Source organism: Numenius arquata, chromosome 8 (genome assembly GCF_964106895.1).
Source record: "Numenius arquata chromosome 8, bNumArq3.hap1.1, whole genome shotgun sequence".
Lineage (NCBI taxonomy): Eukaryota > Metazoa > Chordata > Aves > Charadriiformes > Scolopacidae > Numenius > Numenius arquata.
In genome coordinates, this window is record NC_133583.1 from 58,195,297 (window position 1) to 58,208,146 (window position 12,850).

At 38.4% G+C, this 12,850-nt stretch overlaps 1 protein-coding gene across 1 annotated transcript in view; it reads left to right on the forward strand.

Moving 5' to 3' along the window:
- The window catches only part of FGGY (FGGY carbohydrate kinase domain containing), a 143,621-nt gene that overhangs the window by 50,530 nt on the left and 80,241 nt on the right, over positions 1 to 12,850 (forward strand). The window contains exon 6 of the mRNA XM_074151329.1: positions 5,227 to 5,342. Within this exon, the coding sequence (XP_074007430.1) occupies positions 5,227 to 5,342 (116 nt within the window). The remainder of the gene's footprint in view (positions 1 to 5,226; positions 5,343 to 12,850) is intronic.

Genomic DNA, 12,850 nt, shown 5'->3' on the forward strand with positions numbered 1-12,850 from the left:
TTCTGAACAGAGAAAGGAAATCTTTCATTTCATTGTATTGGGAATATGCTTGAGGAAAAGAGTCTTCAAATTCATGGTATTTCAGCTTAGCTAAATATGGCCTGTGCTACTGAGGGGTTCTGTACCATGTCTTCACAAGCCCTGCATTAGATTAGGCAGTCAGGAGAGGACTATTGCCTAGATGATTGCCTGTTAACTCAGCACCTTTCAACCCAGTTGGTCCTGGTAGTAAAATAAGGGGAACATTTGCTTCTATCCATCTGGTTCATCGAGCTTCAGCTAGTGCAAGTCTGGTGTTGTAGCCAAATAATTAAGGCAATACTGCCAAATAGTTCGGAAAGAAGGAATATACCACAGTGAATATCCGTACAGTTTCTGTTTAATGTCTGCCCTTCGTCTCATAAAATTTAGGAGTTGCTGTGAAATACAAAATTTTCTAATAGTTGAAGTTTTTTTGAGGTGTGATGATTTGATTCCTCAGCTTCCTCTTTGCCATTATGTCTTTCTGGATACGGTTTTTCCAACTGAGGAGTCATGCTATCACTTTCTCAGGGTGATACTCTGGAGGAGAATTTCTGAGTGATTGCCCATAAAGCTAATATATATCTATGCCATGGGTATTCAAAGGTGAAAAACCATGAACAAACTGCTCTCTCTACATGTGCCTACAGCTCCTCAGGATATACAAATTGAGCAGCTGTGTGTAATTATTAGAGCACCTCATCAAGGCAGGGCTTTGAGTTCAACACATCCAGGTTCTTTTAAAGCATGTAGTGAAGTTAATCTGTCGTTGTGGGCATCTTAAAGAAATTTGTTTTCTTCAACTATTATCTAAGAGACCACAGTGCCTTTCTGCAGTATAATAATTTCTCTTAGATATTATTGGATTTGTGTAAGGATTTGTATAAAGCTGTATTGTTCAATTAAACACGGACTTTTTATGTGGCAATTGAGTAACGGCAAGGGTGGAACAAGGAGCTTTTATATCCCAGAGAACTGTAAATGCTTGGACTGCGTTTACAAGTATTTTGAGGTTGTTGTGGCCATGAAAATAAAAACCTACCAACATCTCTGAAGAGTAGCCACGAGCAGGTTGAAAGCCTGCGGGTAAGAATTAGAGACCAACACAACAAAGGCAACCTTGTGGTTGGTGTCTACTACAGGCCACCCAATCAAGGGGAGCCTGTTGATGAAGTCTTCTTACTCTGGCAACAGGAGGCATCACACTCGAAGGCTCTTGTCCTGCTGGGGGACTTCAACCGCCCTGATACCTGCTGAAGAAATATCACGACGAGCTGTAGGCAATCCAGCAAACTCCTGGAGAGCATTAAAGAGAACTTCTTAAGCCACGTAATAGACACCCCCACCAAGAAGGGATGCGATAGTGGACCTGATGGTCACCAATGAGCTAATTGGTGATGTCAAGATTGTAGGCAGCCTGGGCTGCAGGAAGAAATTTTTTACAGTAGGGGTGGCGAAACACTGGGCCAGGTTGCCCGGAGAAGTGGTAGATGTCCCATCGCTGGAAACATTCAAGGCCAGATTGAACGGGGCTCTGAGCAACCTGATCTAGTTGAAGATGTCCCTGCTCATTGCAGGAGAGGTTGGACTAGATGACCTTTAAAGGTCCCTTTCAATCCAAACTGTTCTGTGATTCTATAATAATGGGTTAGTGTTGTAGTGCAGATTTGAGGTTGGTCTTCATATCTGAACCTTCCACTTACAGATCTGCCAGTTAATTTGGGAAGAGGTGTCCTTCCCAGTTCATGTTTTCTATTATTGTATTAAAAATTCAACCTGGAGTCATCTATTTATCTTTCTTCTTTATTGCATTTATAGATCTCCACAAGTAGGATGAAGATGCTCACAGCCCAATTGCTGTTTCATACTAGAGTATGTTCAGCCCAGCAATATCCAGTGAGAGAGCTCCAATACGCTGGAATTCGGTGGATTGGCAAGGGCCGGTCTGCTCCCATTCACGCAGTTTCAGGGAGCCTGTACAGAATGAGCTGCAGGGAGAGTTGGCCCCTGTTTAAAACGCGCTCTTTGGAGTCCAGCAAAGCTGCTCCACTTTCTCTTTGGATAAGTGTGGAGACCCAGAAGGACTTGCTTGGGGGTTTTTGAAGGTGAGGAGCCACGACATTGAGCTCTCATCCTTGGTGCATTTTTCAGGGTGTGGCAATAGTTTTGATCTAATAGCATTGATCTAATTAGATCAATGCTATGTTCAGTTCTGATGGTAATTTGTTATGATTTGGTGTCTGCCATATTTGGGAAAACTTGATGCATTATTGTTTCGCTCCTTATGTCTAAATTTTTCCTGAAGTGATGAAATGATCTTTATTTCAAATATCCTGTCTTTGTTTTTCCTTTTAATGAGAGGTTTGAGCTGATTTGGGGAAAATGTTTATTTTTTCCCAATATTTTCTTTAGCCTAGAATTTATTTATTCACCCAGTTTTTGCAAAGGTCCTAATTAGTTTTCTGTGTCTGGCTTTTAAATTCTTGGTAATTGGAATTTCTTATATCAACATTGTCATTGCTGTAGTTACAGGTCATGTGATTTCTGTTTTCAAACCAGACACTGAATTGTAATTGTCTGATTTATTCTTAAACTGTTTAAGAAAAAAAAAAAAGGGTGTGTGTGTGTGAAAAAGGTTTGAAGAGTAACCCTGAACTGATCTCCACAGTGTTTATAAGGATATAAATAGTTATCTCTATTTCTTTTTTCCCAAAAAAGTGTAATGTTAATAAATTCTTTCATTGCAAAAAGCAAACAATGCACCTTTATAAACAGTGGGTTTGAAATGAGCATCGTCAGTCCTCTGGGTGTAAAAACACGGTCACTCCAGAAGAACAGAATGAAGTGAAACATGATGCATTTAAAATATACATTTCTGTCCCGGATGAGAAGATGGGAGTGATCTTCTGCTCGGTGTGACGTAAGAGGACATACACCGAGAATCCTGCCCTCACTTTGTACATCCTTGGTTCTCACTGTAAACCCCCCAGCATGGTGAATCCAAGTTCCAGACAGTTTTCCAGCTGTGTGGAAGGGATCTTCCTGTTCTTATTTGGCTTTATTGGGTGTACAGTAGCACTGTCTAGAACCCTTTGCTTTGATTTGTTGATAGTAAATAAAAATTGTTTCTCTTTTTTTTTTTTTTTTTTTTCTATTTGCTGATTGCTGGGTTCTGTTACTGTGTTTTAATGGAGGAGAGGCACTCACTGTTGCTTTCTTTGTTGGATATTTCTATATCAATGATTGGGAAACTATGACAAGGATGCTTGTCAAGCTTGAAAGTCGCAGAATCTGTTCCCTTGGTGGCCTTTCTTTCAAAAAGACCAGAGCCCTTAGTATTTACTATGTGCTTTTTGCTACAACTGTAAAATAAGGAGCTCTACTTTGCCTAGGTAGGAAAAGTGAAGTGGGATCTGTACTAGCGGAAAGGACTTCATGTGAAGTTTTGTCTCTCCCTTTGACTGAATACTTAGTATTTTAAGTTTCTAGCTGGGTTTGAGTGTGTTCTATAGGTACAGGTTGTAGGTGCTGATACGTGTGATGTTCTTTGGGACACCTCACTCTATCTGGCTGACAGCTGTGTTGTTGTCTTATTTTTAAGTTTCCTGAAGGCAGCAGTTTCCCTTCTTTGGTCAGTAATTGTACCTTGCTGTAGATGGTGGGATCATTGTCCGGAGCTGGTTTTTCTAGGCATTATGGTAAAGTAAGTAACAATATGTAATGCAATAAGACAACTTTTAATTTAATTCTCCTTATTTAGGTCCCTAGGTAGCTCACTTGGATGAAAGGAAGGGTTTACTTTAACTCCAAAAATATGTTTTGTAGGCAGGAATTTTGTTTGGATTTTACTTATGCATAACTGCAAGAAAAAGTAAATGCTTCAGTGAAATTCAGTTTGCTTTGAAGATACATGTTGAAATTGTAAGATCCTAATAAAAAGAATGTATCTGTGAAAGCACACCTTGGCTAAAAATGAGTCACAAATAAGCTGTCTTGTAAGATATCAAAGAAAATCCATCTCTGAAAGGGGTTTCTCTTTGAGAACAGTTATGATGTGGTATTTTCCTGAGATGTATCTGAGATGTCTTGCACTTGATGGTACGGTAGTGTTCCCAAGACTACAGGCAGCTGAGATTTTCAGTAGTATTTAATATTTTTATTGACTTTTCAAGCACAGTTAAATACTGATCTGAGATGGTTCTTAGCATTCAGACAGAAAACAGTCTGTGTAATTCTAAACCTTCAGGAGCGTTGTTCGTATTTTGGGGGTAATGAGAGGTTGGGGATAGGGATCATTTTAGGAGAAAAACATTCTATTTGCTATGATAGACACTTCTGCAAGTTCTCTTGTCTTTTGCTAATATTGTGCTCCTGCAGTCTCCCCTTGTGATGCTGTACGGTCACAGTGAAGTTCAACATCAGTTTATCAGGAATGAGACTTCAAACAAGAACTTAATACTGCCCTCAGCTGCGTCATGGCTAACGCTGTTTCAGCACGTCACTGAATTGTCATCGGCTTCTGCTGAAATACAGACCTAATGACAGTGGTACTTGAACACATGCTATGCAGAAGCTCTGGTAGTTGGATGCGCTTTTGCTTGTATACATTCACCTGATAAAGACATTTTGTATCTGCAGGTACTGAAGCAGTGCCATTTAACCTAATTATCAGTGCATACGTAATCTCTTGTATATTGTAATTCAGCTTGAACATAAGTAATAGAAAGTTTTTCTAAGGCCATACTGTCTGCAACATTTCTATTTAGGTTCAGCCTGGAAAAGCAGAAATCTTTCTCTGAGCTGCTTGTTACAGAGCTGTTATGTTCATGCTGTGCTGTCTTATAGGCATATGCGTGGCCTGTTTTTTGACTGATTTATGCAGTGAAGTGGCCTGACCAGGAGTTGTTTCAGCAGAGAAGAATCTTAAACAAAAGGCCCTTTTAAGGTATCTCAAGGCTTGCACTCCAAGCAGTAACCAATTTTTTTTTTAATGTTAGCGTTATGCTTGGAATTTTAGACCAGTGAATGAAGAGATCACAGAATGATCACAGAACAATATGGGGTTGGAAGGGACCTCTGGAGATCATCTAGTCCACCCCCCCTGCCAGAGCAGGGATCATTTTGCATATATTTCTTTATAGTCGCAAGTTTAAAATCCAATATGTTCATTTGCCTGATTCCTTGTCTGTATTGTCTCTTTTTTAGGTCCCTCTGTACAGTAGTGTGCAAATGGACATACACTTCAGATGGAGGTTGGGACGACAGTTTCTGGAAAATGATCGGTTTGGAAGATTTGGTCAAGGATAAGTATGAAAAAATAGGTAAATCTAGGGGTTGTAGAGGTCCCTTCCAACTCTGACAATTCCATGATTAAAAAGTTATATACATACATATAAAAGATTTATACATCTATATAAAAAAGATATATACATATAAAAAGATGTTTTGCTGTATAGTTGTGAACATCAGCAGAAGTGTAGCAGGACTTGAGGAAGCTTCAGATGGGTTGATAACAAGGCTGGATGCCTTTCCTAAGTAGACTTTTTACTTGGCATTGTCATCAAAAACTGTGTTCCAATTTTATCCCTTCTATCCTTCTGAAGGGCCTCACTGGCCTTTTGTACTGCTGAGCCTCAACAATAGAGCAGTAAATGGGAGCCTCAGCAATTGATTACATGAAGGAAGCACCTGATATGGGTATATTGGATGGCTCGTCACAACCTAATAATTTATAACCCTTACTGGTAGCATGTTTTGTGACTTGTACCAATCTCCTTTAATTTTTGAAAAAAAGTGCTACTTCTGCTTGTTATTATCTTCATACTGCTTTTTTCACTCTCTTAGAGCCTTAACTTTAATTAGAATGGCAGCCTTGCTAATAGCAACTCCTACAGCAGATATTCATTAAAAGTCCATAATGTTAATATACCAGAAGATTTCCAGGATAACTTTATTAGACTTTCCCTGTTAAGTTAATGGACTTTTAATGGATGTCCTAAGCAGACATGTCATTAACAAGAATATTACCAGACATGAATTAAAATATGCTCGTTCATCAAAGTTAATTATCTGAAATTTCCTTTGATTTTTTTTTTTTTTTAATGTCTAGCACTTTGAACAAGTTTGTACAGCAGTTTAAATGCAGCAACATGAAATGGATATGGCGTAGGGAGGACTGCAGTGAAATGAAATGTAATGAAATCTATAAAATTTTCTGATCATCACAAAATATACTATCAGTCATTTTCAAGTTATCAGAAAATGGTACTTGAAAGCTTCCTTGAATAGATTTCAACTTTTCCACCTGCAACTGAAACTGCTTATGCAAATGTATAAAACCTACTAGGAGCATTAGGCTTTTAGCTTCCTGAGGTTTTACTTTGAATACAATTCTTACATCTATCACATGTAGCTTTTAGCAAATCTTCAACAAGTTAAAATAAGACTTGCAATAAATACATGTTTTTACCAGAAAATTGAACATCTCAGCTGCTGGTGGTCTCATGGAAGAGTATTTTTAAAATAAATTATTTATGAAGTGTAAGCTAAGGCTTTAATACAATATTTATGCAATGCACTTCAAGGACAGTGCAAAGCAATTTGCCATTTTAAGTAACTAAACATACATGTTTTAAATGATAAAGTAGCCATTAATAAAAAGGGCCTTTTGTTGTGATGGAAGCCTTATAAAACTAATCTATATATGGCTCAACATGTAGCAAGACAAAAATCATTAATTTCCAATATCAGGCTTACCTTTTTGTTAAAACACGATGTTTGCAAAATAAACCAGCAAATTAACTTCTGTTGATAGGTATTTCTTGCAAGACAAATATTTTCCTGAGTTAACGGGGAAAGTGTCAAGTTCCCTGGGCAATTGCATTGATTTTCAAGAAATGAACCATAGAGTGCCTGGGTGCATCTCGGCTGGAGCTGGTGAAGCAGAATCTGACCTCCAGAATTGCACAGAACTGTAGGCTAGAACCTGAAGATTCTGAAGAGCACATACTTTTACTCACCTTGAGAAATCCTTTGATTTTCAGATTCTTGGGCTGATTACCTTAGGTGTATCCAAAGCATAAGATGCTTTTTTTGGTTTGCATACTAATGCTGAAACCTGGCCTTAGGTAGAACATGTGCTTATTTCCATGACCATTTGTCTAACCTTGCTTGTTTTAAAAAGGAAGATGTTACATTCATTATATTTAGCTGTATGATAAAATCACAAAAAAGCAGGACAGTGACCTTCATTCGTGTGTCTGTTAAGAGGGAGTAAGGAGCTCTCCGTGTGGAAACCAGGTGGCAAATACTCCTTCGTTCCTTTGAGTTTATCTTCTAAACTGTGCCTGCTGAAGTCTCTTGGGAGGGTTTAGCTTCAGAAGGAGACAAAAAGACACTAAAACAAAGCAACTCAGTCCCTGCCCAGAAGCTACTCAACAGTGCTGAGGTCTGTGTTGTGTGCTGTGGAAGCTTTGCTTTCTGCCAGTCTTTCTAATCTTATTGGTGTCCTTCACATGGGAAAATGGGAATGGTAACATTGTTCCAATGAAAGTTTGGGGGGTTTGCTTGTTTTAATGAGTGTTCAGTGCTGTTGGACTTGGGAAGAGCACTCTGAATAAGCTCAGCTTTGCTTTACTTAAATTAATCAAGACAGTGTAGATCCACCTACTGGGAAAGTGTCATTCAGTCACTGGAGGAGCACTGGTCAAACTGCAGATGGAATGGTCTCGTGTAGTGGAAGGTTCCTTCCTACAAACTCCAAAGGTGTCGGCCTTGGTGGCGAGGCACCATCACTGCATAGACCTCCTCCCAGGAGCCCACAAATGCTTCACTGAGCCCAACAAACATAGCATCACACCTTGCACACACTCAACTTAAGCTGTATTTATAATATTGCTTCAGGGTGCTCTCCCATACACCAACAGTCTCAGCTGCCGTTAACTTCAGCACGTTATACAAAAGGAAGGCAATTTGTTTAAGTAACTCCTATGGACAAATAGTCAGAGCGTGTGTTTCCAGGAGGCACATCATAGTGTGCTACGGCTGACAGGAAGGAATTTGAAGCAGTAGATTTAGCTGGTTTGCAGATTAAGGAACTCAAAACTGCCAGATAACGTAGGTAGGAGTAGGTTGCAGGAAGATTGTACATGGTCAAAACCTCCTCCTAAAATGAAAACAAAACTAAAAACCTAACAAGTCTGAAGTAATTCTAGTGGAATTTCCTTTTCTGTTCTCAAGTTTGTCCAAGTCCCTGCTTAAGGTTTGTTTAGTTCAAATACAAGGATTTATTTTAATGCCTGCACGTTCCCTTTGTAAAGAGAGAGAATAGTAATTTTCTCACATATCTCTCCTAAAAGATTAGTAGGCTCTGAATCATCATTTCTTTCTAAGTAAAGCAAAATTTCACAAGATAAAATTAGCAACATTTTCTTACTGTAATAAAAGTAAATACATAGTTTACCAGTTTAAAATAGGCAGAAAAAAGCTATGTGGTTTTTTTAATCTCTAGTGAAATGATTATTGTTTCCAATCAGAGGGAACTACAGATGAATAGTTACGACTAGACTTTTTTTAAAGTAGCTTTAACTTTCATGACACTGGAAATATTTATGGTAATTACCCAAGAACAACTTCTTTAATGTGCTACATATTTCTTTATTCTGATAAATGCACTTTTAAACATCACTTTTAAAATGTCTTGCCCTTTAAAAAATATATTTACTGTAATCAGAGTGGTGCTTGTGGTTCCAGGTAGTACGTTTCACTTAGTTTCAGTTTAACTTAACATGTGACCTTGTTGATAAGGGAGACCCTCACATCTGACCTTTAGGATCTTCCACAAACCTTTCCCACATCAAGGCGTGGGTTCACATACGAAAATTCCCAGGCCTTTGACATTTCACATTTCTCAGAGCAGACTAATCTTTCAGGGAATCCACATAAGAGGTTGGTTGTGGTCCCTTCTGTACTTCCTGAATTTACTGATCATGTTTGTGAAGGTAAAGAGTGTTATCTGGAGATACTACAAAATTTATTGATCCCATTAATTTGTCCACCCAGAGAGTAGAAGATGGCTTGTATTCAGAACCACTGTGAAAGTGTTGTATACTACAGGCATTAGCATTTTTCTGCTGTGGTGAAAGCACATGATGAGTATCTCTTTGTGGTATTATAAAACCTAGAAAGACATTAACAATTCCGTTAAAATTTCATGTACTATAGACCTCTTAGAGTACTGAGGCATATATTCCATTTGGAGGAAAATGCCTGATAAATTTTCACCACAGCCTTCTACTTCAGGGGCTACTTAAGGGACCAAATAATGATTTTTTTTTTTATTGAATGGTAATATTTTATGCCAGGTCTTCTTTTGGTTGAAGGTGGCGCCTTTGAGAGCGCAGTGCAGGTATTGCAGAATAGGTTTGATTTTTCTTGTAGATAGTGTGTTGAGGGCTAAAATGCTATCTTTTGCAAGGGGGTGTTTTCATCTGTGGTGGTGCAGCACACTGATTTTAATGAAGTGTTTTTCTGAAAAGCAAGCTTCATACTTGGAAATTCAGCCCTTCAACATGATAAAGGTTTCATAAACCCATTTCCCAGCTTTTCCTGACTAGGAATTTACAGCCACATCCTCAAAACTGAATAAATACACAGCTCATGCATATGGGATCTTTATGAACATCTGAGGCAAAACAGAAAAGTATTTGGATTGTTTAGATCTGCCAAGTTTTATGGAAATTCAGCGCTTGCCTTGAACTTTGAGTGCTTGAAATTAATATGCTAATGAAAATAACTCTTTCGTGGACAGATTATGATATCAGCAGGTAGTGTTTTGTGGACAACCATTGTCAACAGTCCTCTTCACAAAATGATAAACTGTATTAAAATTACTTGATTTTTTTTTTTTTTCCCCTTAAACTTTCATGTGACTGGATAATATGGAGATCAGAGTTTTATGCCTGTCTTCAAGCAGCACTTCTCTCTCTGTTTCGTGTAGATTTGCTTAATTTTCTTTAGCACGAGACTAGTAAAATTCTTTCACGTTTCATTTTGACTTTGCAGGTGATGGTGGTGTAAGGAAGAACACTTCTGGTCCTTATACGTCTCTTTACTTAGATCCCACTCTGGATCTTTTACCCACATGTCCTTAGCCACCTTAAAGAAGGCGGCTTCCCTTTTTCCACAGATTGCCTCAATCTATCTCCAGTAGGATTTCTTCTGATTTTTTTTTTTTTAATTTTGTTTTTGAATTTTGGCACGGTGTTTTCAATTATGAAGGATTTGACTTGACTGTAAAGTGCCCGTACATCAGTAGAATAGTGTCATCCTCCCTGTTCCAGCACTCTGCTTGTGCTTTAGCCTACAGCCCTAGCACTTGGCAATACCTTGTCCCTAACTCTTCCCTTAATTCCAGGCCTTGGGAGACTGGAAGCTTGATGGTTTCATGTACCTGGGCACTTGTATATGCCTTTTTGGAGTGCCCTGAAAAGAAGGATCTGTAGAATCTTAAGAGTGGGTGTTTTTTCTAATGCTCTTTTATTTGTAGTACTTATTCATAAATTGGTAATAAAGAAAACCGTATATGATTTGGGACTTTGGTGAGATAGCTGTGATTCTCTTGATTGGTACCTGCTGTCATTCTTACTGTGCACAAGCTTTACAATATGGGTTTCTGGTGTTCCTTTAGGTATTCACACAAGTGGCAAAACAGGCTGTTTATTCATGAACATGTTATTATATGAATGGTTATGTTCTTGCATCTGCGATGTCTACTTCCACATAAAAAACTAATGAAGATAATGGTATTGTATATCTTACTTATTACACTTAAATAGAGCCTGCTTAGGTTTTGTATTTTGTCAGAACTAGTCAATTTTAATACTTGGAAGTTCTACTCACTTATTTACACTTAGACTGAAAATGGAAGGTGGGAGAATACAGTCCATATTAACTTATGCTAGAGCAGCTGTGAAGGGAGTGGTCAATCCATTTGTTCTGCCAGTTTTCTATCTTTTCCAAGGCCTTTGATGCCAGGTGCTCTGGAGTATATGAGGGATTTCCTTGAAGGCGGAGAGAAAGGGATGATTTATTTTTTTTTCAGGTCAGCTCGTAGCTGCCAGTTCTTCATAAAGCTTGATTGTAACAACGAGCTTTAAACACCATACTTCACCAGTGGTAGAGAATAATAAGTAAAAGCCATCTTTTAAGTATGGGGTCCCTTTATCTGTCTTTGGTCTTTTGCTATCCCCAATAAATTACAACATGTTACAATTTCAAACAAAATTAAAAGGATGAATCAGAGGATATTTACACTTACATGCTGTCAAAATCCATGGAATTTACAACTGAAGAGTGTTCCAATTATGCTAACATTTTTCTGGCTTCCTGTCATTTCAGTCTGTCCAAGAGCTGTAGCAACTGTAAAGAAGCTGAAGCTGGCACAGTGCAAAGAGGTTTTAGGGTGTCTCCTTCCTCAAAGCTTCAGGCATTATTTCATAATATATGATTCAGCAGTAAGAAGTTAGAAAGAATTTTTATCAGAAATCAGTTCTACCACCTCATGTGCAGAACTTTGCTTTTCCCTTTCTTGAATTTCAAGAGTGTCCTCTCAGCCAATTTCTCCAGCCTGAGCTATTCTTCCTCTTTCCAATAACTGTTCTTTAATAGGCTGGGCTAAACTTGGGTAGCTCAGGTTTCTTCACAGTGTTTCCTGGGTGACATTTTCCATTCCTCTTCCACTGTAAGGAAAGGACCCGTCATTCACCCTGCTTATCATCGGGTTGAATCCTGCTGGCAGGTGGTACCTTTCCACTTCTCCCTCATCTGCTGCAAGAAGCAAGGAGTACTCTGTGGTGTTCTTTCATCCTTGGGCTCCGTCATAGCTTAGGCAACTAATTGTAAAAGCGTAGAGCTTTCAAAAAATAATAATATAGTTTCCCACTGTCTACTTCTAGAGTTCTGGTCTCAGGCTCTGTCTGCCTGAGGAATCATATTTTCTTCTACTCTGCCGACATTGTGGACTTGTGAACTTTCTCTTTCTTTCTAGTATGAAACCTAGGAGCTTTTTCATTCAAGTTCTGTTTTTAAAAGTCATAGGAGAAGCTTTGAGTGGACTTTGAGCCTGTTGTGATTGTTTTATATTTAAATTTCTCAAATATTATCCCTCCTTCTTATTTTTTATACAGTTCTAAGAAAAGGGGAAAAAAAAAAAAGCATTTCTCAGAATAGTTCTGGGTCATTTCTTCTTTTTACCTGACTCTTCCTCTCCCTGGTCCTGATTCATCTTCTTTTTTTTGCTTAAGCCTCTCACTGAGATAGCTTTTAAAACAGTGATGTCTGCTTTATGAGTCAGGATTCACAAAAACAGAAGGACTATTTCAAACAATTTGCCGACTTCCTCCAAGTCAGAGGCTGTTGGACTCCCTAAAATTAATGTTTAAGTAGTTTAAAGTGTATCTTAGAACCAATCTTGATTTTATAATTTCCTGTGATGGAGAGCCCACTTCAGACTTAAAGGTTGTTGATTGTTAGTTGCTGTCATTTCTCAAAATTAATGAATTAATTAAAGAATACACTTTCTTTTTCATCTGAACTTTAACTTCCCACTCCTGTCTGGCAGACTGTAGGGACACGCTTGACCTGCACAGACTGAAATTTTTTACGTTAAAGGAAAACACTGAGCTGCTTGAGGTTTTTCACCAAAACTCTTCTGTGAACTGTCATACTTCTCAATCCTTGTAATTGCTTTCCTGACTCATTTCTGAACCCTTTCGAATGCATCAGTGTCTTCTCAGTACAGGTATTAGAGCTGGATACTGTGTGAACGTGG